The sequence below is a fragment of the Anopheles stephensi genome, chromosome 3, assembly GCF_013141755.1.
Source record: "Anopheles stephensi strain Indian chromosome 3, UCI_ANSTEP_V1.0, whole genome shotgun sequence".
In the NCBI taxonomy this organism is placed as follows: Eukaryota; Metazoa; Arthropoda; class Insecta; order Diptera; family Culicidae; genus Anopheles; species Anopheles stephensi.
In genome coordinates, this window is record NC_050203.1 from 48,268,714 (window position 1) to 48,295,878 (window position 27,165).

The following is a 27,165-nucleotide window of genomic DNA, read 5'->3' on the forward strand; positions in this document are numbered from 1 at the left end:
GAAGGTGCGGCACAGAACCTCGGGTTGGAGATTAACGAGGCGAAAACCTAAATGATGGTGACACCACCAGCGGCCCTGCTAACAAACACTAATTAACGCAGAGGTGATGTACAGATAGGTGACCGCACCTTCGAAGTCGTCCAAAACTTCACCTATCTGGGGTCAAAAGTCAGCACCGTCAACAACATTGATGTTGAGTTACGCGAATGGGTGCTGGCTGCCAAACGGTCATACTACAGCCTGAGGAAACTCCTTCACTCTAAATACCTGTCGCGACGGACGAAGCTGGGACTGTACATTTATAGTCCCAGTACTCACATACGCCTCTGAGACATGGACTCTGTCCAAAACTTACGAGACCCGCTTAGCCGCGTTCGAGAGGAAGATGCTCAGAAGGATTTTTGGCCCCGAATGTGTGGAAGGACAATGGAGGAGCCGCTACAATGACGAGATCTACGAGCTGTACGATGATCTTACCATCGTGCAGCGAATTAGACTCGCCAGGCTCCGGTGGGCTGGTCACGTCATGAGAATAACACCGGACGACCAAGCCCGTAAAGTCCTTTAAGACCGTCCACACGCACAGAGGAGGCGTGGTAGGCCCAAATTGAGATGGAGTGATGGCGTTGATGCGTCCGCCAGAACGGCCGGGATAACGGATTGGCAGACGACGGCGCTTAACCGTGAGCGGTATCGAGGATTGTTGCAGCAGGCCAAGACCGCAAAGTGGTTGTAGCGCCTGATAAGTAAGTATCCTTTACTTTTTTGCTAATTTTGCTCGCCTGTAAACTTAACTAGAGCACGGAAAGAAACCAAAAGAGGAATTTTCAGAGGAAGATTTTCCTGATTGACCAAACATTTAAGGTCATTAAGCCAGAAAAAAACACCGGGCAGGAAGAAACGATCTAACGTCATCAGCGTAAAGTCTTCTTCTTCTTCTTTCATGGCTTAACGACCTCGTAAGTCATGCCTGCCATTTCTGGCTTACTAGTTGGATAGTCAGTCCTCACTACGGGAGAACAACCCAGATGAGATTTGAACCCCGGTCCTGCCGTGTGAAGACTGGCGCCGCTGTCACAACGTAGAAGCTTAAAATAAACATCCTTATTTTTATTCTCTTCGGCCTCGGTAATAACCAATGGCACGACGTAGAGGTAGAATGAGAACAACAAGGACCCCAGGTATTGTTGCCCTCATGAACGCTAGAAGAACTATCAAACATTAATCTGCAGATGGTAAATAAGACCTTTGAGGTAGGACATGAATCAATTTCCAACTCGGGCAAGCTCAGCTAGCAACAGGCTGAGTTAATCCGCATTTTAACCCAATTACAGGATGTTAGAAGCATGACACGTGCGTCATACGCATAAACGTGTTGAACTATCCATTCTTCCGACAGCAAATAAAAAAAACGCTCGGTTTTAGTAATTGTTTTAATAAGTTATTTTATTGTTTTGCTTTTATCGTTTGTTAAATTTATTCACCTTTACGGGCTCTTTCAATCTTCATGCTTTCTCTGTTCTATTAGTCCATCTCCTCACTTTCGACCTAAACGCTCGACCTATTAAACATGCACAGTGGCAAGCACAAGTACATGCTTGTAAGGTGTATGCGCGTGTGTGTATTACATGGTGCAAAACAACGATATCTCATCCGGAAACAGTTTTCCATGCCCGTGTTGTGGTGTTTTGTTAACCACAAAATCTATACATTGATGACCACCCATTGATTTCCCCCCTTCGTTATGTCCTGTATTAATTCCCATACTAGCAATCCTACTGTGTGTGTGTGTCTGTGTGTTTCTTTTTTTCTGCTCCTAAACATCTAACTCGACACTACAATAGTGTTGAGTGAATTAATGCCTTTTTGTGGCGATTCTCCTCCACCGGTCGACGAACAGTTTCTTTACACGGCTTTGTTTTGATTGATGGTGTGTTGTTTCAAAATTTTAATTGCTTACTTTATGCCACCGTCACCGGTGTCTGTTGTTTGATTGTTCCGTTGTGTAAATTTATCGAACCAAATTAAATTCCAAAGTAAGGTAAAATATGCGCTTCTTTCCACTCATTTGAAGCGTTTCCAGCTGACGGACAAATTTTATCGGGCGATAAGCGCAATTAAAAAATAGCTTTACAAAACCGTCTGTCGCAAATTAAATAACAAATTCGCTAACCTCCGATACCTAATTGAATAATTGGTTTTTCTATCTCCAAAAACGATTATCCTACACACCTGAACGATGCTTGTCTACAGCTCCGGACGACTTGCAGCACTACCTGTTCACACACAAACAAGCTTCAGTACGGGTTAAGAACATGCTTTACATTCTAATAATGATTTAGTTACAACGCTAGCATTACACGTGTGTATTTTCAAAGACTTTCAATTTCTAATCTCGCTCGTCTTGGCGCTGGTACAAACAAACCAAAAGCTAAACAGGAACCTTCCCAGCCTAATGCACGAACATGCGCTGCTATATTTAAGCGGCTAAAAGATTTACAATAACGTGAACCGTGTAAACAAAAACGAAAACAATTAAACAAACAGCTCAATTGATAAATGTGCTTGAGTAATGCCGTGTAGCCGATATACGCAATCGTAAGGGTGACAAATAGAAAGGCAAGCAACTAAGTACATTCGATTGTTTATTTGCACTGCAGGTTGAAACTGTCCTAGTACAGTACCGCCATCTTAGAAGAGTTACCGGAAGCTCGGCTATGGAAGGAATGGGGAAAATGTAAAGCATATAAATTCCATAAGTATGAATGTTTTTTCTACTAGGAATAATGAAACCCTTTTTCAAGTAATATTTTACAACGTATAAAGAATTTAGGTATAAAATATCGAATCAATATAGAGATTAACAAAAAAGAAAACCAACCATGAAATTAAAGTTCGGTAACGGTTATTAGTTTCAATTTTTCACTTACTACAATATAAAACAGAAAGTAATAATGTACATATTTCTTTTGATGCAAAGGTGTATAATGCAATAAACTAAAACGTTCCAAACACAAAAACAAAATTATTACACATACACGCACGCGTTCTAACATATTTGTACAATTTCACAAACAATAACAACAATGTCGATTTTTACTCAGTGCGGTTTAAATTAAACTCTTAATACGTGTGTGTGTGTGTGTGTACGTGTGTGGTTAGTGTGATACTGTATGTTTAATGTCGTATTATTACACTAAAAAAACCCATTGTCAGTGGGGAGAAACTCGTTTTTTTATACACATTTGCTCTTTATTATGCGACCATAGGTTCCAGTCATATTAGTCATTCTACGCCATTTCTTTCATTAGCTCATGAATTTGTCCTTACTTGCTAGTTAGCAAAAACCAGTTAATATTGTCATAAACCATCGCGCGCCCCCCTTATCGTGACTTTCCTCGACCCTGCTAATCATAGAATTGCAATCGACCTACAGCTCTCTGGTTGACGTGTACACACACACACGTGTTTACTACTGTGTCCTGCAAAGAGAGCAAGGCTACACAACACGTGAACCGTGCATTGATGGGTTTCATTTTTCGGTTTTATTTGGGATACACCGTAACATATGCTGTTTTCTTTTGTTTTGTTTTAGAATTGTCACTTAACTATTCTATTCGGTTTGAAACGGGATTCGCCGAATGCGCCGTTATCCTGTGTTCCTTCCTTTATTCACTTTATACCTTGTTCAATTTTTTTTTTGTTATATAAACGCTGCGCTGCGCACGGAGTTGTGCAAACAATTGTAACGAAAAACAAAACAAAAAACTGCGCGAGCTTTCCTTGCTATGGTTTGACGCACGCACAATCGTTAAGGTAGGAGTGTGGTAGTGAGACTGTGGCGGAGTTAAATTCTTAAACAAACAAAAAATTAAAAGCAACGAAAAACTAACCAAAACAGTTTTCTACACGCTTCGCACAATTCCGGAAAGATCTTGTAGTTCTAGGTTCACCGTAGCGGTTTGACGGGTGCCTGATAATGGGACCACGGCAAAGATTGCAATCAGTAGAAGTGTGCTTTATGACGGCTTCCTGATGCAATTCACGTGTCTTGCAACGCACAAATATCTTATAGCTGCCAGGGGGAAAACATTAACAACGAAACGCTAGACTAGAGAGCAAGCAAAACTCCAGCGCTTTAGTATCGCTCTATCGCTTAATCCTGGATTCACTGTAAGAAAATAAAAATAAACGGTAGGAAATGCTCACTTTTGTACAACCAAAGACAACCAAGAACCAATGTATACACATCCCAATGCAGTGTACAGCAAGTGTAACGCCTCATTGGGTTCAAACGTATTCTGCAACATGTTAGGGCGGGCTTATGCTAAGTTAGTACCAGTTTTAATACCGAACTTGTGAAGAAGAATTAGTCAGTGAGCTCACTACCCATTCGTGGTACATTCATGCGCAACTATCTACGACCAGTGCGACGTGGACTGTTAGCAAAGTAATCGTTATTACACGGGAATGGCGATTCTATCCAATTCCCCGATACGTAGCTTAAAATGCGTGTAGACGATTTGTTTCAAAGGATCGAAGCTAAATGCGTTCGAGCGATCTAAGGAGCTCCGAGCTCCGATAGGAAGGCGCCGAAGCGACTTATTTGTCCGTTGAGCCGATACATAAGCAGCGCGTCGTAAAATTAAACCAGGAATTTCAGGATCATCCATTCGAGTTTCGTAGGAGAGAATATCTAAAACCCCGGGTTGTACTCGATAAAGATGTGTAACCCGCTGTGGTAAACGAAAGAACCAGTAATGTGTTATTGGCCATCAAGCGCTCAGTAAGCGCATTGGGCAACGCTCCATTCCTAGAGCAATCGTTTTCTCGATTAGCAAGATGAAAAGCTCTAGCCCTGGATACGTCACTAACAGCTCTGTGTCTGTAACGGCAGCGATTGAGCCAACTGCGTACTATAGCAACTGTCAATTGGTCAAGCAATCATTGGATGGATTCCTTTCGAATGCTAGCATGCATATACCCTTCTCCACAAATCCAATTTGGAACATGTATTGATTACAAAACCACCAGAGCAATTAAGACCTAAACGATTGTAAGAAAACATGTCATTCCAGAGAGTAAAAGGAATCTTTGCTCTCCAGTCGAAGAGAATCGACGGACAGGATTAGACATGTCAAAGGCTAAACCGGGCGTTTCATATATTCCAAGAGTTTTGGCTGTCCCGTAACCCAAGGTAAGTCCTCATGCTGAAGTATCCACCATGCCGGTAAGGGATATTCCTTCCAAACATCCAAAGTCACCCTGGCCGACTTAATATGCCGACGAGCATCGAGAGTCCTACCCAAAGGTAAGGCGTCTTTACGACTGCCTGGACAATCGATGCTTGAAAGATATTTAGTTCGCGCATTCCGCGTCCAAACTGTTTCGAAATCGTCGTCGCACAAAAGTCCGTAACCTTCAACCTTTTTTTTTGTTTTTATTATACGTGACCTACAAGATCGGTTCCAGAAGATGTATTCGAGAGCGGGGTTTAATTTCGTGTTAAGTGAAAAGAAAATAATCATTTTACAAAAGAAGTTTACGGGGTTGGATTTGTTGTTGTGTGCACACTCTACTACGTTGGTAAAATATGTTTTGTGGTTTTTTTTTGTTTTTTACATACTAGTAACAAACGAACGATTTAGCACTAGAAAACCATTCCATCACCATCGTCACATCCACACCATACGCGCCCGTTCCGGATAGGGATAGTGGTGCTCCGTTAGCGCAATGGGACAGAACCTACCGTGTCACTTTGTCTATAAGCGTATTGATTCGCGTCTCGGAGAAACCGGGTACGAGCTTGTGGATAATTTCCTTCACAAACAGATCGCTCACGCCCGGACTACTTCGTTCGGCACTCTCGAAGGCTAGCCGTAGATCTCCCATATCGGAGCCACTGTTGTAATTTCGCTGCATCTGTAAAAATAAAGGGCAAAGGCACAATAGATTCATACCCTCGCCAAGCATTGACCACCCCACCAGCTTACCTCAGATAAAAGGGGGAAAATGATTGCCTTCAGACAACCACTGTTTGTCGACGTCGTCGTCGATGTCGACGATCGACTCGAGCTTTTGCTGGAGTTATTATTTACATTCGTAATACTGTTGGTACGCGAGTTGCCATTGCTGCTGGTGTTGTTGTGGCTCGGTGAGTCCCGTTCGCGTCGCAAACTGCTGCTGCGTTTCTCGTTCTCGTTTCCGCCCAGCCCGTCGGAGGCAACGATCTTTCGTTCCTTGTTTTCGCGATCCTTTTCTCGGTGATCGCGATGTTCTATCCGCTCGCGATGATCCCGGTCTCGTTCACGTTCACGATCACGATCACGATCGCGCTCTCGTTCCCGCTCCCGCTCACGGTCACGGTCACGTTCCCGTTCACGGTCGCGCTCCCGTTCCCGATCGCGTTCCCGCTCCCGTTCCTTTTCACGATCCTTTTCCCATTCGGATTCACGCTCCATGCGATGATCCCGCTGCTGCTGCTGTTGCCGTTCTAAGCTCGCTTCCTTTTCCTTTTGCAGCTGCATAGCAGAGATTTGATTTTGTAGCTCGCGCTCCTTGCGCGAATCCACAATGATTGGGCTGGTGTTGCTGCTGCTGTTGTTGGTGGCATTGTTGGCTGCAATCAGTGTCGAAGAGGACTGATGCGATGGCGATGAGGACGTTCGTGGCTAAAACAATAGTAAACAGTAAGTTAGACACAATTCATTACCTTTCCATACATCCACAGAAGCAAAATGGCATATAACTCACTTACCTGACTTGTTTTATGTTGATTCAAATTATAATCCCTATCACGGTTCGAGCTGACTCCGCCAACGTTGCTAGTGCCGTTGTGTTTTACCGGTGAACCAAGCGGGTCTTCCATCACATTTTTGTTAAAGTTATTAAAATTCAATCCCTTCACCGTCATTATCCACGGTTCATCGAGATCACTATCCTGTTTGGAATCCTCACTGAAATATAACAAAACAATCGATGAAATAAAGGAAACATAATCGAAAACTAGCATACGGAGAGCAATAAAAACTTACGAATCCGAATTTTCTGATTCTGTTTCGCTTTCCTCGCCCTTTTGAGACTTCCACTTTTTGTACCGATCGATTAAATCGATTAGGTATGAATTTTTCTTCGCCTTTTTGATGAAAGGAAACTTTAGCAGCTCCTTCGCTGTTGGTCTCTGAAATGACAAAAGCGCACAGTTAAATACAAAGTTTCTGCCCACCGATGGATTGAGCTCGTTTCAGACATACATTTTCTGGATCTTTATTTAGGCACGCTTCGACAAAATCTTTGAATGGCTTCGTGTAGCTACCGGTAAGCTGTGGTGGATTGTTCTTCGGAATGAGAAACAATACCCGCATCGGGTGCAGCTCGGAGTTGGGTGGTTCACCTTTGGCCAGCTCGATGGCTGTAATACCTAGCGACCAGATGTCGGCTTTGGAATCGTACATGGACTGCTTTATCACTTCCGGTGCCATCCAGAAGGGTGTGCCGACGAAGGTGTTCCGCTTGGAAGTGGTATTGGTGAGCTGCCCGGCAACACCAAAGTCAGCCAGCTTTACGTCGCCCAGCTCGCTCAACAACACGTTTGCCGCCTTGATGTCCCTGTGCAGTTTGCGCTCGGAGTGCAGGTAATCCAGACCCTTGAGTACCTCGCGCAATATGATGGCGATGTGCATCTCCTCGAAGAGGCCCGCCTTCATAAGGTCTAGGGCGGATCCACCTCCGAGATATTCCATGATGATCCATAGCTTGGTGCCCTGTATTGGGAAAACAGCGAAGAAAAAAAGCATTAATCATACAAAAAACGGAGTGTCTTAGTTTTTATGAGCAAAATCAAAGCGCAAACATGGTAGAAAGTCTGACAAAAATGAGGATGATTTGTCTTTTCCGTGCTCGCATATATGCCCGCAAAAGCGCGTTTAGCTGAAATTTCTCCTCAAACAAAATGAAACGCTTGTCTAGCTCATCGAAACGGAACCATGCATCAGACGATACAAAATGCCTGCCGCGATCGCTCGGTATCATGGCTTCACGGAAGACACACCACCACGCGTAGCTTGTATCGTCTTCCAGCCGGATGCAGTTCCTTTCATTTCAATACTGTATTGTACAGTGAGGTGGAAAATTTAGTCCATTGTTTGTATCGTGCATCTGCATCCGAAATGATATGCAGAAACATCTTTCGCTTTTCTCTGGCATTGAAAACGAAACTACGCTATCAATTATGAAAGAGGAAAGTGGTATCGAGACACATCGAAGCGATACAATCAAAACAGGTAAATGTGATCGTTTTGCAAAAAACAACAACAGCCAATTGGAGAAAATGTGTTTTGAATCTGAAAGAAGGATGTGCAGCGAGTTGGAACCATAATAACTTTGCTCGGTTAGCCACGGTAGGATGAAACATAGAATCATGCTTTCACCGACTGTCGGAAAACACATTCAAGTCGCTAGTAAAGCTTTAACTTTGCTGCTATTACAAATTTTCTTCTTATCACCCAACATTTTAAGAACACGTTTTGTCTCGTTCCATCCGTATATCAACAAAATTTCCTCTTGTTCGCACTATATGCTAGCAGTGTATGCGTCACCACTTTAAAACACAACGAAACAGAATAATGTGTACAATATGCTAAGGAAAGTGGCTCGTCGTTGGTGACATTTACGGATTCGGAAAGGTAGCACAAACCACACGGTAGCCCATACACATTTATGTACCACCAGGTTCGTGACTTTATTTTGCATCGACCCGTTAACGGTCCGATGTGACCGACGTGGAACTCCACAGTCCAGCTAACCCCCTTCAAAATTATTCTACGTGTTGGTGTATGAGTCATTCATTCGGTATCGCTCACAAACGGTCATGTGCGCGCCCGCCTATAAGGGGGATTGGTTGGGGTAGATGGATTGCTCAGAACACATTGGCCGGGCTAAAGCACTTCACCTCCCTACATAGTCGACTGTATCGCGATTGTGATGCGATTTGCGATCATTATTAAAACAAACACGCACATAGCGTACCATGTACGAAGTTGAAGGGTCCCGTTGTGTCGTGCTGATTTAGATAACGCCGATTTCACCAAACTAGACCCCTTGCCATTGCGGAAGAAGACACTTAAAGTACGCACTCTGGATACCATATTCCTACTTTCAAAGTGACTAGCATCAGCGAACAGAGATAGGGAGCAATGTACGGCACAGGGCGCACAGTGCGCGCTCAAGATATGTACCCCTTTGATAATTATGCATCTCTTAACACACCGAAGCCACGACTTTGGCTTCTCAGCTCTGCCAATGACACAAGCACGTGGAATGAAGCGACTCTCTATTGACATTCATTCCACACCTCGGCAAAGTTGATGACGGATTGGGACACATTCTAGCACATCAAATATAATGGCTGTTTTCAAATTCTACAGGTTTCAAAGCACATTACGTTAATTCTAGACGATATAACGTCTATGTAAAGCTCGTTCTATATATAATGACAACCTGTATAAAAAAACCGTTTCAAATCTACAATTTTGTATCATAACCAGTTCAATTTAACGTATTAGATATTTTATGAACATTAATATTTGAATTTAGTTATACACTCACTTCAAATAACCAAACCGAACCGGGGAATCAAAAACAGTGTGCTTTCACAAATAAGTGTACGAAAATTTGAATAAGCAATCCAACATTCGGCTGCCCTGTAAAACAAAACGACAATATTTGTCGAGGAATTGTGTATGCTAATTTTCATGTCTAGCAGTGGAGTTAGTATTTGCTCAAAAATTTGTCAATCCCAACACGGATTGACCAAGGATGACGGCAGAATTACGCCATATGGACGTAAAGAGTGAACGGTGAGCGAAAAGTAAAACCTTCTCCTCACAACACAGATGAGCAGCGGTGATTTGTTTATATATGACATGTAATTGATTAGATCACTGTCATAAGGCTGACGTCAGCATTGAATAGAGTAGGGAGGATTCTACGAGGCATAGCAGTAAGACGTATTTAATATTATCTAAAAACGGGGAGAATTTGAAGTATTGTATACGATACAGTATAGAAGTATACGATCAAATCATTAAACCTACCTTAAGATATGATCCGAAGTATTTGGTGACGAACGGCGAGTCACATTGCGATAGCACCATAATTTCCTGCTGAATGTCTTCGATTTCATCTTCAGCTTCTTCGAGATCGATGATCTTAATTGCGACCACCTGTTGTGAAAGATAAACAGTCGAATAAGCATAGTACATTAAAGATAAGTCGAATGTATTTGACGCGCTTCTCAATCAAACAAAGGATGGTACGACGGCTTAACGGCTTCAAAACTACTTTAAAGCGAAAAGAAGAGTTTATAAAGAGTCATACATTGTAGAGCACAAATCCGACCGTCTGGAGACAGACAATAAAAGCTCAATTTAATTGACTACTCTCAACACGACTCGACAACTAACTCACCGAGAAACACTCATCTATTTTATCTAGGACCAATGCGAAACTCGGTGCTTGGCGGAAGGATATTTATCACCAACAAACACATCGAGACCAGGCACACCAATTTCGCTCCGTGGTGGAGGCGCAATGGTGAAGCTTATGTGTGTTCCTTCTTCCTGTGCTTACCTGCTGTGTCCGGTTGTCAACACCCTTGAAAACTTCGCCGAAGGATCCTTTACCGATACGCTCCTGCTTTGTGAAGATAAGCTCCGGGTCGACTTTCTGCAAAGAGAGGAGAGGAAAAGGAAATAGGATATTAGTCCCGTTGTCAATAGACTCCGGACCCAGGCTCTAGGCCAGCTAGCGACGACCCACTTAGCCTTAGCTAGTTCCGAGCAGATGGGTACGATGGCTGTTGGGGAACAGCTAACGTTTGCAGCAACGCGATGAATGGCAACGGGGCCTCTTAAGCAAACAATACCGAGTCGACAAGAGGAAGGTACATCGTGCAACACTTCATCCCCGTTTGCTAGCAGTAGTAAGTGATTTAATTAAAAACTTTCAAGTAGATTTTAATTCGTTTAAACGTCAGGTTGCAAACCATCGCACGGGGCCGGAAATCCTTGACTTGGGGACGCCGTACGTTGACATTCCGACACGAGTAAGTTTGGAAACATTCTTCATGTACAGCAAGTCGCTCTTATTGCAAGAACTAACAATGTCGTTCACCTTCAAAACTATGCTTTAAGTTGCTACGCTTAGTTCTATACAACATGTCCTTCTTCTATTAGAGTAAAGCATTTCCTGAAGATTTAATTAAAAGTTATGCAACGTGTAAAATGTTGTTAACACATACCTAAAACTATTAATATCAGTTACCAACCGAATGCTCTTCAAGGTACAGAATATCGCGTGCAAGTGATAAGCAACGTAAACCGCTTTGGCATTTGTCCCAACGATTCGGATGCTCCACCACCATGACCAGGAGCAAGAACGGAAGAATGACGTGATGTATTCTGAATTTATTTTTATGCTGACCTATGTTTAAGAAAACACGAGGCCTGTGCGATGTACATGACTTGTCACTTTCCAATACACTCCTTCAAAATGCATTAAAGCGTGTGCCGTTGTATGGTGGCATGCAACGAAAGACAAAATGTAGGAGTTCGACAATGCCATAACTACCTTTACCCTTTATTCGCACGCTTAGCACACTCTTCCATGTTTGAGGACTGAGGTTGTGCATCGCGTCGCAGCCTTTAGAAGCCAGTAAAAGGCCAACAAGAAAATGGGTACGGGAAAATGAAAGTTAAATTACTCGTAATGAGTGTACGACGACCGTCGCTTTTTGATCGACTACACATTATTGAGCCACGCTGTCTCCTTCGTGCCGTTCGTGTGAGGCGTGCGTTAGACACTCGTCTCGTGTACTTCGACACGGATGACGCTGCCATGGATCAAAGATTTATTTTGACATACACCGAGCGTTTGGGTTTGCGGTTTGTCTGAATCCTGTACACTCCTCTAGCACTCTAGCTCTATTTACTCGAGACCTACAAATTAAGCTGTACGGAATATGAACTGCCACAAAAACAATGGAGCTTTGTACCGGCAACGCTTCCTAGGGAGTGGTCTAACGCTGTACGCTGCTGCGTGCTTTACATATGCTTCCCTTTTCATGACACGTCGCCACAGCTGATCTGACACGAGCGAGGGTTCGGTAACGACGGCATGCAATTACCATCGCTCGTAGGCCTTTCCTATGTACCCACTACCGCCTTCAAAATTGCACAAGAAATCATACTCTGCAGGCGTGACATCTTGGTTACGTTTTTGCCATTGAGCACAGTTTTTCTTCCATTTTCGACCGATGTATGCTGATTCATACTCAGCATTAATCCGTTCCGTGCTGTATAGCATAACCTATGTGTGTCAGCGGGCCAGTTAGGTAATTGGTGCTGGAGGTAGACGGAAGGCAAATCGACAACGGTCGAGTAGATGACCAGAAATCAAGCCATTCGGCGGACGCATTCACGCGAGCCCTTTCACTATTCAAGGTTTTGTCGGGCGACTCACACACTAAGGATAACGATCAAACTGCTCATTGTGCGAGACAGTGAACGCTTGCTTTTTCGCACCAAAGTCCCCAGTCGAACTTTATGGCGATACTATTATTTTATTTTCACGCTGAAGTTTGTGCAGCGAATCTTGCCGGTGTGCGACAATCGGTTTTACCCTTAGATACCCAAATAAGGAAATGAGACAACCTCAGACGGATTCTATTTCAACGTGCCTTACGATAGTCGTGTTCATCTTGATCGCATTTTACTCCTGCACTTATAGGTGGCAAAACAAAACGGTTTCCACTATCTTATCATGTCACTAGCAAGCCACCAATTACATTACAAATTCAGTGTAGAGGTGCTAAAGGGTGCTGTGTTCCAGACCCTGATAAAATGCTACCAGCGATACCATCGGAATGCAGGTGACAGTTTCATTTGTGTCTTATCTTGTCCTTTTTTTTAAGGCACGTACTGTGGAGGGTCGACGGTTCGGTTGCGTGTTGCCTTGAAGTTCATTTTCTAATGATTTTTTTTATCTTTGTCGCAAAGTTCTAGCTAAATGGTGAAATCAATTTGTCGATTGACCTTTAAAAAGATTGATCAGATGAATTTTCAAATTATTCTCAGCTAATTTGCACCTCCCACCATATCAATCAACCATTGGTCAATAAATGAAATTCGAAAGAATTTGAATGCTTTGCGATGTAAAATGAAACACACTAACGACCCACGAATCTACAGCAAAACTGCTTACTTTCGCCTTGTCTATTTCACAATTATGATTGCTCAACAATACAGTGAGGCGGTATTTGCAGCCAACTTCACCCAAGTGAAGTATATACTGTGGCTAACAAATATATAGACGTCATAGTTTCTATAGAATTTCCACCGGCACGAGAATAGCGATTAGCAGCAATGCTTCCGAATCGGAACTCAATCGTAAAATCATGATCCATACGAATGAGTTTCTGCTTCAATCGGATTCGTGGCGCTCGGATGCAGCTGCCACCGGCAACCGTATTACTTTGAGATTTGTAAGATAAGTAGTACCTATGCAGCATGGCAGGGAAGGCGCGCCACCAGCCTCGGATCGGAAAATAATGCTAAGAGAGAAATAATGATGAAATCTTCCGTTAGCATAATGTTCGCCGAGGGAGAAACATGAAATGGAAAATCACAACTTTCGATACACCCTGATCCCGAAACACACAACAACTGATCACCGTCCCCTCGTCCCCCCCCCCCCCCCCTTTCCTCTTCCTCTTCCTCCGTATGTATCGTCGATTTTCTACGCTACTGCCAATGCTGATTGTCTGCGATGGGCGTTAGGTTTTCCATCCCAGCTGAAAGGGAAAGGGGCCGGCTCATAAGGCCGGCGAAAAGTGAAATCAGTCGTGTTTAGAGTTTTGCGTTTTTAGACAATATTAGACATAATTCCTCGCTGCTCGGCCTACGAAAGTTTACCAATTTCAATCCAAGGGTGACCAGCGATCTCGGAGATTCAGCGAGCGCAAGAAAGCAAAGAATGTATAGCGCACGAGCGCGCGTGTGGAAGGAAAGCATCAATAAATGCGAGAGTAAAGTAAAAAGAAAAAAAAACCTTAAACATGCCTAATGTTTTTCAGTGAAAAGTCCAATTAAAATCATTTCTTCGGCAGACAGCCGGCAAAACGTTTAACACATTTCGATGCGTTTTTTTGTTGTACCTTTGCTGCCGTTGCGGATGAGTTGAAGTATCACAAAATTATGCAGTTTAAAAGAAACATTAAAAAAGATCGCTAATTGCCACCCTTTTACAGTAGAGAGTAGGAGTAGCAGTGTCAAAAAAAGGGTAAAGTTTGATGTGTGGAAGTAAAGCCCTCTCTGAGACGGTAACTGTTGCCCAATTTGCCGAACGACACTGTAGATACGTACTCGATGCTGGCTGAGCTGACGAAAGGGCAGATAAATGTTTTAAGGGTTTGATTCTACAACGCCGATGACGAAACCTGGTTGCCGTGAAGGTCTCGTGACTTTCGATTCTTAGCAACTGCCAATTCCATTGACTTCCCTCAGTGGTGTTCCCACTCCGAAACGATCGGCATCATTACAACGAGCAATGGCGTAGCATTCGTCGCTGATGAGACCGTTTTGTACAACCGCCGAAAAGGTTACGGCTGCAACAAATCAATCGTATAGCTGAAGAAATAGATTCATGCAACTGCTCTATGTCAACGCATACCCTCTTAGACTTCAATAGAAATCGCATTGGAACAACGCTTATGAACAATTGATACATTGATCTGAAACAAATGAACTTCAAACAACGTGTAATAGACAATATGAGTAGATTCAATAGAGAGACACGACTAACACGATAAATCAACATTAGGCAACAAAAACTCTACTATCATTCGGCCTACACCAAACATCACACATCTTTATATTAAAAAAATATTCCTTCGCATAACCAGCCAGATATGACTATTTCTTCGAGTTGGAGTCTCAGTCACATACAGCACTGAGTTTGAATTTTCTTTGTCTTTGGCGATGGTATCGTGTAGCTAGGCTACGGCCACTCCAAGATCCAATTAACCGAGACGAAACCTTACAACTCACCAGTTCTTCCGGTTGTTGTAAAAGAGCGCGACCTCCTCCGATACCTTCGCCGGCGTGACCTACAGGTGATCGTGGTCCTCCCACCATACCATGCTGGTTGTTGTTATGGATCACCAACGGAGGTGGTGACCGTCCGCTTCCATTACGCGTTTGGTGTGGCACAAAGTTCGGTGGTAGCGAGTGTAACTGCGGACTACTGCTGCCTCCATTGTGATGCCCGTTACTCAGCTCGTACATCGATAGGGGACGCGGAGGCTTAAGCCCATGATGACCCGCCGGATGATGGGGCTGCTGCTGCGGCTGGTGGTGGAGGTGATGGGGGTGATGGTGCGGGAGATGGTACCCATTGCCATTGTAGCTGGCACTCGAGATCTCCGGAAAGGAGGGTGCCTGTGACAAGGGCTTCACGTCGTAGTGTTGATAGCGGCTTCCACCAACGTCCACCCCACGGCCGCCACCATTGCGTTCGCTGCTGACTCCATTCTGCGACGTCGGATGTGGCAGGCTGTAGGAATTCCGGTATCCCGGCTGATTCCAGTGCGGATTACTGGGTAGCGTCGAGGCTGTACTGTTGTTGCCGGGACCGCCGTACATCGATGGCTGATGATGGTGCAGAGTGTTTGGACCGTGTTGCATAGCCGCAACACCAATGTCCCGCCACATCTTGCGCGCACGTTCCTCGTCGCGCTTCATGTGCGCGGCTGCAATGCTGTGCCCTGTGTGCTTGGCTCGAACACTTTCGCGCTTTCGTACGTGCTCTGATTACTCAGGAACGTGTGCACATGGTCGTGCTTAAACTACACGTTTCGTTTGACGCTTTACCACAACACAACACTCGGCTCCAAACAAAGATGCGTTCATCTAGATCTGTAGACCCTGTTCAAGCTGCAGCATGCTAGCGACAGAGGGATGAGAGACACACTGTCACTACACTGCCACGGCAAGCAGAAAGTGCAACTGCACAATGATTTGTGAGACGTATTGTAACGTGAACCTTTGACACTTTGCTTGCCCCTATGTACACACTTGAATGCTTGATATGGGATACACCTGTTGCACGTGTAAAAAGCGTTGTGGTAGCTCGTTTTCACTTCACGCATTCATCTTCAAGAGCCCTTGACGCATTCCCAGAGTCTTTGGTATGTCATTGCCACAAATGTCAGCTAACTTTACGCACCGATTCACTGATTAGATTAGTGGAGAGAAATACCGTTGGATCAGGCGAAGCGTGTTAAGGTGGACGAAGCATAATGAAATATGAGCCCTCTTGCCATCTTCAATATTGTTCTGTTCGTCTTACTCTCCGAGCGTGCGATGTGGTGTACATGTCTGGCTTTTAAACGGGCTTGCTTAATATTGCCTAGCGTATCGTAGGTACTGCGCTTCGATAGCATGTCATTTAATTTCAATGAAAATCATATGTTTAAGCGATGCTACCAACAGATGTTCTAGTGGAAACTCTATGTTTGTATAATCAGAGAAAAGCTAACCAATTTTCTTGAGAAGTTAAAACCAGAATGCCGATGTTCTCACTCAATACCTTTTTATTTTTGCATCCAAATTATTTTGCTTGTTGCTCTCTAGTCATCCAACGGAAGGTACTTCGCCCTATAGCCACAGCACACGCTATAAAGCCACCTGACGACTAGCATCAATCAACAATCTGTGTCAGGAACGATGAGCGTAAAGTCCGGAAACCGAACGACGAAAACAGTTACAAATCAGAGGTAATTAAACATCGTGCCTTTTAAAATGGACTTAACGTTCTGAAAAAGAAAACACGAAAACAACCCGACACAAACACAACAAAATGCGAAAAATAATCTCAAACTCACATTGCACGTTGGTTACTTGCAACTGTAACGTGTAAAGGGCTCCACAAAGAAAATACGTAAAAAATAATTTAAACGATCAATAACAACATAAGGTGTCCGTGGTTAGCAGCAAAGGCAGCGACCGAGAGAGAGTGAAGAAGCAGAAGTCTGCCAAATCGACGCTAACCGGCTATGTGTGTTTCTTACCACAGTGTGGTTGATTGATTTAACGGTTGAGGAAATCATCGTCCAAACTTCTCACCCTGGGAGAAAAGCGTCAGGTAAGAAATGAAGTGAAGCGACCGATTCCCGATACGATACTGTGCGAACGCGAGACTCGAGCGACGAGTGTCTCGAACGGAACAGAATTATTGGGCTCTACGCTTTGATTCAGCTTCCTTTCCTTCTCAACATCTCGTTATGCATCAACCCCATTTCCATGATTAATAAATGAGGATGGAAATTATTACTGCCAGCGTTCGGTCGTGCGCGATGGTGAGAACATTATGAGCATTTTCGTGGTGAATACGGCCGCGCGGTTGGTTTAAACTTTCTTAAACTTCACACATCGTATTGGTTTGATTGTTTCTCGTGGTTTTCATATCAATGAATCTACCAAGATAATAAACTAGTGTGGTCATTAAGAGGTGACAATTAAAATATCAACAGACAGCATTGATCAACAATTCCAGCATTTGTTGTGATGATCATCATTCGTAAGATAAATTTTAGAAAGAGTTAAACAAAACATGAATTAAACATTTACTTAAACGTGCATAACTTTGCAAAGTTCTCTGAAGCGGCATTCCAAAAGATCAAATCCTCGCTCGTGAATAAATAACATCGGTCCGTTTTCCGACCACCATGTCTTGGGGACTTCGTTTCCAATAACTACTTTTCAGCTACTGGTCATGATGGCAGATTCATAACTTATTCACAACACTATTCCAACGGTTGCGACAGTTCCGTCTGATGCAACACGGATCGACCAGAACGGCGCAAACATCCGCCTCCCCCGAAGAAGATGACGCAGTGCTTCAAATCCAATTAGAATACCCGGTCAGACGACGACGACGACGGTGGGCTGTCGAGGCATGATAGTGCCAACGACATAACGACGATACAACCATTTTATGAACGCGCAAACTCCGACCAACGGAAAAGCCCTTGGCCGGGAGGTAACGCAACCAAAGCTCCCTTCTTCTTCTTCTTCACAGCACGATCATGACGATATTGCTTTGTACGAAGAAAAACGTTTCACTAGATGCAACCATGATGCAGAAATAGCGCGGAGATCTTGTCTAGTCGGGTACTGTAAAAGCTCCTACCACTGCGCTCGGTACTGCACTCAGCTCTGCTACCATCATGGGTATAATTTTGCCATGAAGAAATCGAGCAAAAGCTGTAATTGAGTTAAGGGTTCCGAGGCTGAGGCCCCTCTAAGTACGCCTGATATTCTTCGCCGCCAGTAGTACCCACAACCCTCCTCCGGTTCTCAGCACAGCAAAGCGTTTTAGCGGGGAATGGCATGGACACCGAAAACGAACCGGGAGGATTTTGATTTCCTCCCGGTGCTTAACGGAAATTGTTCTACGCCCGTGCGGAGAAGAGGAAGAGCACACACTGGACAGTTGGCACAACACACTATAACCACTGTGGGCGGTGGAAAACTCGCTGCACTCATCTTCTCTGTTAATAAAAACTTTCAGTTTCCCACGAATCGTCTGCCCCGCGGACACAGAAAGTGGTGAAGTTTCGATGTGAATGTTTACGGAAATGAACTACTTCTCCAACAGAATAGGGCAAACCTTCGGAGGCAGTAGCGGTGAACTGCAGCTGCTACCCTTGCAACACTGAGTACCGAAGAACGTTGAAAAATAAATGTAGAAAAGACAAAAGCCTTTTTTCCAGATGTCTCATTTCTTGTACTGTCATATCAGTTGCATTCATTATGTTTGACTATCTTTCCATGAAGCCGGCATTCATTCAATTGTTGTTTTATTCTTAAATTCTTAAGTCATTTTTTTAACGAACGAAAGAAGAACATTACATAGTCAACTGCTTCAGATGTTAATTCTGAACATTGTAATTTTCTTGAAGTATTACTTAAGCAGAGTAGTATGATAGTTTTAGCAGGTTTTATGATCCGTTTCACGCTGCTTCAGTAAGTTAGAACCTCCTGTGCTTGATAGTATCGTGGTTGAATGGCATGACGTACTGATTACAATATTAATGATTACTCACACACCACGCTCAAATCGGGGCACATAAAACCGTACTGCTTCAACCTGCCCGTCCTATGGTCCGTCAGTCGGTCAGTCAGTCAATTTGACGTCAACCCAAAAGCATTCGCTCGCGTTGAATGTAGGGGTTCCAATTCAAAATATGGTCCACTTTGACAGTGTGTGACAGTGGTGGCAAAAAGTGGTACAACGTTTTCTATCGATCCGAGCGGTTACTGCCGCGGTGGCAGACATCAGCAAAACTGGGGAGCAAAAAGAGCACAACATAGCACAACACAACAGGCTTGGCCCTGTTCGCAGCAATGCAACAGGTTGATGAAAAAAAGCTTATATTAAATCCCCCTTCCAACGCTGGCCGAACTCTCCCCGACCAACAGTACTAGTTTGGGTGGCTGATGGCTGGCCAATGGTGCAGGTTGTTTGGTTAAGCTCCGACACTATCCGCTGGCCTCCCTCAAACACATACAAGCAAACGACGAGTTTGGTGGTCGACACGATGGAAAAGACAAATGCTATGGCTGTGCGATACGGAACGATTGGCAGACCAAAAACCAGTGAACCAACTAACCAACCAGCACAACTGACTTAACCGACTTTATCGAGACCTTCCAAGCATTAGTAAACTTCCCAATTGTCAGCTGATCAGTCATTTACTCAAAAAATGCAATGCCAATTGAGCTTGATTTTTGAAAACCTGCAGTAATTTCACAATACAGTACAAAATGAACTTCAACACTACAACTCTTTTTGAACCCAAAGCATGAAGGTAGCGAAAATGTCAAAGACCATGCAGTATCTCACAGTCACGGCAATCTGGATAATTAATATGCGCTTGTTTTCACACCATTTCCTACTTGAACATGCAAATCAATCGTAAATGTACCCTTCAGAAAGGAAGTCATTTTCAGTCAACCGTAGTCGTCAAGGTCGTCGGAACGGCAGAAACTTATACACACACATACCAAACCGAAGTAAGCTTTGGCTGCCCCTTGTTTCTAGACAGCATTTCGACTTGATCCGCATATGATCTTGAAACAATTCAAGGAACTATTGACCTGAGACCATTGTACAATGTATAGCAGAGCAGAAAGTAAAGCAGTATCGTACACACATACCAAGCACGCATAGCTGGGGAACCCTAGATATCATACATCTATAAAACTGTCAAGCAATATAACGCTCATGTATCTTGAATAATGATAGATATCATCCTTGTTGGCTGTTATACTTCATGATTCCAGTCCGCTTGGCGCACCTCTCCAGGTGTTGCATAGAAACGCCACGACTGAAAAAAGCTACATCTTGATGTCTTGCAATGCCACAGAAATAAAAACCTGATCGCCATGCATTGCACGCATCGCTATACACTGCTAGACACATTACACACTTTCTGACCACGGAAAGCACCTGCACCAATGCTGGCGGAAGCGCCTATATCGGCAACGAACAATTAAAGCAACAATTTATGTATGTTTGGAGGAATGGTGCTTGGTTGAAGGAAACACACGTTGCCTGAGGCGTAAGAAGTGTGGCCGTGTACAAATCATGTGTTTCTATCGAATTGTTGGCATTTCGGATCTGAAAACTATTTACTACATTGCAATATGATGTGGTACCATGTAAGGGACATGTATCATCTTAAAGTTGATGTAGAACCTAAGTTTTCTTAATAAAATAATGTGCAAGATTGCTCTAGAACAACTAATGCGTACAGTGCAATCGTATAGAGTGCAATCGTGACGCAAGCAATAAATAAATGCAACTTTTTGGCATGCTTCGCTCGACAACGGAAACGATATATTCATAGAGAATTATGTGATGCCACTTCCCTATATAACCCACAAATCCTGGCCGCCATATTTCCAGCTTCCATTTCATGTCTCTGCAGAATGGTGCACCGAGTTCAACAATCGATAATCAATTGGCTGTGTCTAGGAGCGTAACACCGGGTACTCGTATCTACGACTCGCATCTAGCTGTTCATCCTACGAGGTCAAACAATGTTTTCCTCGAACGCAAACGCCATACTAGAAGCCACGCGCCACCGCCGCCCATGCTGGGACGATTTCATCGAATAGTATGATCGACGACACTATTAGGACGAGCCAGCCATAGGATGAGGAAGGTACTGCATAAAAACACGCACACAGCCACATAAACACAATTTGAGCTTGGCATGGCACGAAAATAGAGCTCGATGCCGCCAACACGACGCTTCCAAACTGAGCTCCGAGAATGCACCGCATTTTGTCTGCAAGTTTGGGTGTGCCGCCCTTTGGAAGCAATCACCGTTTTGGCACCGGAACCCGAGAGTTGCGGCACGGGCCTTGGGTGCACTGTTTGTTCATTGTTTGTCGCATGATCCTATGCCTACTGCTGCCGCTGCTGCCGAGTTGTTGTAGGTGGCTAAAGGCCAAGTGTGGCTTGTGTATCAACCGACCCCACCCAGCCAATTCGCTCTTCGTGCGGAGTGTGAGGGAGCACAACATATTTGACGGGCTACTATCCGGTTCAAGGTGAGCAACCTTGAACATTGGATCACGTACACGACACAGCCGGAGAGTTTTGTCGAGAAAACACATTCGTGCGGCAGCAAAACGGTACTCGGTGTGGGCTGCAGCAGCACACCGCAGAAACGGTTGCTGAATTTAGCAAACCAATCTGCATGCCGACAAGCTGTGGCAATCGACGTTGCACAAGTATTGATGATTGATTTGCAGTTGCATACTCCCATGCTAAGAGCGCCGAAAGATCGTGGTGTAGAAAACGTACATCAATTTGCCTGTGTCGGTGGATGGCACCAGTGTTTCAAATTGCATCTGCTGTGTAATGATTTGGAGTAGCTCCGATTTTACTTAACTCTTTCGCAAAGTACTCAAAAATGAACAAACAACAAACATTCAATCGAACATTCAGATCTCAACAAGCACAACACACAAACCCGCTAAGAAGCGTTTACGATAGCTACTGACTGAAGGACATGGTGGTGATGGCATATGTTTATCATGATAGTGGTATTGACGTTGCTCATGAAGAAACATCTCAAGGCTGTCACAGATTGATCTGATCAGTGCGCAAGTTGCGTTTGTGTTTGAAAATTTAATTTTTTTCAATGATAGATAGTTCTTATGAAACAAATTATCGAGCAATAAGGGTAATTATTACCTGTAATCAACTAAAACATGTACAACACTATACTTAAGACGCCCTACACCTTTGTTGCACTAGTTTAGAAAACATGACATAAAAAACTGTTAAAACTTGTTCACATGCTTGTCAGGAACCGACGACATACTTTAAATTAAAAATCGACTAAAAACCTCCAAGCATTTCAACAGCAAGACTTCGACGCAGACTTCCAATCAAATTCCTTCGGCTTTCGCACCACATTCACAAATGGATAAAGGTCCATAAAAGACATAACTTCACGATATACGATGTCAGTGACGAAACAGTGATCGGCGCCTGAAGGCATGTGCACTAGGGCATGTGGGGCTGACTTCGACGCTGTTTTTCAGATTTGGAACGGATTGAACACTCCACAGATCCAATGGTGGACGACTGCAGGCTACAGCGCTACAGATACGCAAGACAAATGATTGTGACGTCGACACGAAGCGGTCGGCATTTTTCTTGGCGGACGAATGCCACTAGGTTAGCGGAGCTTCCATGCAGAGAGGCCTTGCTGTTATATCACACCAAGGTTGCTAGCTAGCACCGGTGTTGCTCAAAAAGGCTACCGTTTATGCAATCACTCAAATCTTCTACACACGCTTATTCGCTCGTCTATATCACGCTCACTATCTATCGTTTGGTGATAACATCCAAAATAGTTCTCAAGATTGGTTATCGTTCAAGGCACTTGTTTTTCATGTCTATGGTTTTGGATTAAAAGCTATCATAAAACATAAATGCGAAACTGTGTCTTTAAAGTAGTTTATACCAGCATCAGAATATGAGCTCGAATTTTTTTTTTTTTTACTCCATAACCTGGTTAAATGGACTATAAACGGCAACACTATACATAATTATGACTCAAATGGATGAAATCTTCGATGCTCCTAGATGATTATGATGCAACGATCAGTTCGCAGCTTATCTCAGAGCCGCTGCAGGAGCGTAAATGTTTCAGTCAGCCAGGATTGGGCAGTCAGAAAGAAGGTTAGACTTAATCGAACAAGGCCTGCATGAACACAAAATTCGAACCACCGTTACCAAAACCGTTGTTCCCGATTTTGGACCCCCGCTTGGCACATTACCGGTTATGGAAGAGAGGCCGCCACCACCGGCCCAACATGCCTGTGTGGCTCCAGGAAAATAAAAGTATGATTTCCTAATCGGGAACTGCGCTGATCAAAAGTTATGCTGAAAGCATATGACACATCAGTGCTGGAAACCGATAATGAAGGGAACAGCCCCGCACGTAGAATATTTCGGAGTACAGGAAAGAAAACGACGATATTAGCGTTTTCGACCCACGACAATCCACCACCGGGCTTGAGGCTTATGCGTGAACCCCCATACCTCAGCGCTGGTAACTCGCACTCTGGGCTCTGTTTTGTGTGCTTCTTTTGCTTATTTCTCTGGAGGGGTTGGGGACTGCTGTTTCATTTCGGCAATAGCACCGCAAGCAAGCGTGCTGTGCGTGTTTGAGAGGAAATTGGGCGCAAGTCGAGCTGGCCATAGAGACGTTCGGCACGTTCGGCACGGGAGAAAGTAGGTTACCTTTCCGTGGTCGAAGCGCGGTGAAGGTTGTGGACTACTGCTGGTGCCACAGTACAATACAATGCACACATACCCATCACTTTCTGCGGAATGTTTGAATAGTTTGTTTTAACTTCTGCACCGACCCGCGAGTCTCGTGTGGTTCAACATGGACCGAAAGAGGAGGGAAGATATCCGAACGTGGTCGAAAATCTCCCACTATTCCAACACCGACGATGCCAATCCCACCATTACTCGCACACCTGTACGAAGTTTTCGTTTGGGGTGGATGTTCGCGAAGCAAAGCTCGGCTTCTTCGTTTTCCTGATGGTCCTCTTTTGGAAGCATTATCAAAATGGCCCACTGCCGCAGATACGAACCTGTCCGATGACAGTGAAAATAGTTTTAAAAAATGCGAAAGAAACTGAAGGTATCCGATTCATGCCACACGCGTATAAATATTCATATGTTTCGGAAGGTGAAAGACGTCCCACCTTTGAGAGTCCAACACTAACACACTCATAAATTCACGGCACTGAGAAACCGAGCCCGGAACATCACATTTGGATGGGCCAGAAAAACTTAAAACACAGCACTTTAGGTCACTAAAATAGTCAATACAAATGAAACTAAATTGGACATTGGAATATCCTCACATTTGGTGAGAAGTCATTCACTGACCAAAATGTTGCTCTAGTTTGGTAAACTGAAACATTGTAGGTAGTTGTTTTGCAAGCATTTAAAATATTTACTGCAGCTGTCTTCAATCAGCTCAGAAGCATTAACCCAAAAGGTAGCCGCGTGGTTCTTCTTCTTCAACGCGCTTTGAGAATAATCTGCAGCGAAAGTTTTAACCATACATAGCACGCATTCTGTTGAGATTGTGTACGTGTAAAAATTCTTTTTTCTTCCAACTTCTCGAAATCCAACCGGTTCATCGAACAGGTTTCAAGTTTATTTTAAACCAGCAAGCTAAACGAGTACCGCGCCGAGTTGGCTGAAATTTGGCCATCGATTTGGCTAAACCCCATTCCCGATGGTATCACACATTGAATGCACGATTAAGCGAAAAGCTTTCAAATGAACTGGAAGATGCATATGTGTGAAATATTAAAAGATTGATGAGATGACATTCCAGTTCCAGTCCACAACACTTTTTGCAGTAAACTTGAGCAACGTGTAGATTCCATTTGTTAGTATTTGACATTACTAAACTTTGAAATCTCATCCAAACCGTCTCCCTGTACGCAAGACTGACTATTCAGCTCGGGTTAAATCAAGTCACAGAAACAGCATGCCGAGGCTTTTCGAGGTTGTAGTGCCAAAGAGTAATAAAAACCAGAGCGTTCTCTTTATAAAGATGCTCGCCCACCAAGAAACATCATTAAACTATACCAGAGAATATCACGACAAATATCCGCAATACTCTAACAAATGTTTTTTCCCTTAGCGAACTCCATAAAAAAACCCAACATTCCACAAGCTAAGTGAACTTGAAAACAATTTTCCACGAACACCCACGGGCTGATCCACCGGCTCGCTCGTTATGCTCTAGTTTTTATTGAAACCATTATCGGAAACTATTGCACTGTACCAACCACTGGCTTTTCGTTGTCTTCGCTTCAAATAATATCAGCTTTTTCCGGACCGCAGTAAATCAATCTGTATCCATTTGGCAGCAGCAACCCAGCATCATAAAACGGCTCATATTTTTCGCCTTCCATCTTCGCTATCTAGCCCCCCCGACTTGTACAAGGCGTCGAAAGACATTAAATGTATACGTGCGATTCGGAGCGACTTCAAGACAACAAAACGATATTCTTGAGCTCGTCTTAAAAAGGAGTAATATTGGATTCGGTCATTTACAGCTGACAGGAACACGCATCAAAACCGAGCATAAATTTCACAAACCATAGCCATCAGAGTTTAAATGGAAATAGCGAATAAATAAGTACCAAATTGTGCTTAACTCATTGCAAAGTAAAGCAAATAACCACATTTAAATAGCCATATCTGTCAAGTTAACACATCGCAATAAAACAACAAGTAGAACGGTGCGCGGCTACCACGGCTTATTATCCATGATGTTGGCCGCAGCTTATCTGAATATACACACGATATTCTCTGCAACGACTGCTCTCATTACCACTTGGGTGTTTGTTTTCAACACCGGGCATATCATACTACAAACAGCGCTTTTGATCGTTGCATATCTCTTCTCAACAGTACGCCGCATTCTTCACTTAACAAACATTGCTCCACTTCTGAGATCTGCAGACAAACAGGTAAATGTTTATCTGTTTACTTTTTCCTTTAATTTAATTTAAAAAGTTTCAAGATTCCTCCACATGTTTCCTCTAAACGCTAATCCACATCTTAGGTATGCAGATCTTAACCAAGCTGCAAACTGATTACGAGGTATCCAACGCAAACCACCATCCAACACTGTAAAACTCGTGTCACAGAAACACTGTTGATAATTCAATTTTTTATATTATTTGAATAGTTAGCTGACAATTTTTTTCAGTTTTAGTCGCAGTTTTAGAGGCCATGGAGCAACTTTCGAACGCATTCAAACACAATGTGTATGTAATTTTCCCAACGCTTTTCACACGCCAGACGCAAACTATTCGCCAGATTCACAAATAATGTGGAATCACGTTCAAGGTGATAATTACACGATTCAAAGCAACTACACGAAAACAACACTGCGCAAAAGATCGATTGTGAGGAGTAAAAACTTCACACAGGCGTAAAAACACTTCTTTCCGGCCTAGCACAGAACACTTTAAATTTTACGCAAAACATTCACCAACCGTAAAATACACAGACGCACGCGCCAATGGATATTAATATACAGCAGCTAAATAACTTTCAAGTTCCAGGGCGCAATTTAAGCTTTTACGCGCAGTTAACTTAGCGCCGCGAGTGCATAACGTACGCTTGGCGTAGCGTTTCCCGGCCGAAAGTTTAACTGAAACTGAGCGTCCAAACCGATCGCGCAACGGACTCAACCACGTCGTGCACGAAACCAACACACACCCCGGTTGGCCGCGTGTGCTCTCCCACCCCCCGCCCACTTTTGCACCCCTCACAGTACCCCTAAAAAGCCCTACGAAAGTTGCCCAAACGGCAAACAATCCCATTATACGGATCCAACCAACGCGACCGGGCCTGTGTCTACCTTCTGCGTGGCGCATTCGGAAGGGAAGCTCGCCAAACGGAGATGCGTCTCGCGAGCGGTTGTACATTTTCTCTCTGCAGATACAACACAACATCCCAAACATTCGACGTCTTGCT

General features: G+C 43.8%; 1 protein-coding gene across 7 annotated transcripts in view; it reads right to left on the bottom strand.

Annotated features, from left to right (window-relative positions):
* Positions 1-1,428: 1,428 nt before the first annotated feature.
* LOC118512641 (germinal center kinase 1) overlaps positions 1,429-27,165 on the bottom strand; it is a 43,331-nt gene continuing 17,594 nt past the window's right edge. For 4 of the 7 annotated variants that reach the window (XM_036057351.1, XM_036057352.1, XM_036057350.1 and 1 more), the window contains 8 exons: positions 10,630-10,725; positions 10,095-10,223; positions 7,254-7,763; positions 7,035-7,180; positions 6,758-6,956; positions 5,994-6,671; positions 5,750-5,922; positions 1,429-2,715 (listed from right to left, as the gene is read on the bottom strand). In XM_036057351.1, coding sequence (XP_035913244.1) covers positions 2,673-2,715; positions 5,750-5,922; positions 5,994-6,671; positions 6,758-6,956; positions 7,035-7,180; positions 7,254-7,763; positions 10,095-10,223; positions 10,630-10,725 — 1,974 coding nt within the window. In that variant the 3' untranslated portion in view covers positions 1,429-2,672. Of the gene's footprint in view, positions 2,716-3,230; positions 4,172-5,749; positions 5,923-5,993; positions 6,672-6,757; positions 6,957-7,034; positions 7,181-7,253; positions 7,764-10,094; positions 10,224-10,629; positions 10,726-15,104; positions 16,289-26,681; positions 26,846-27,165 lie in introns of those variants that run through there. The other 3 variants (XM_036057347.1, XM_036057346.1, XM_036057348.1) reach the window with 3 other exon arrangements.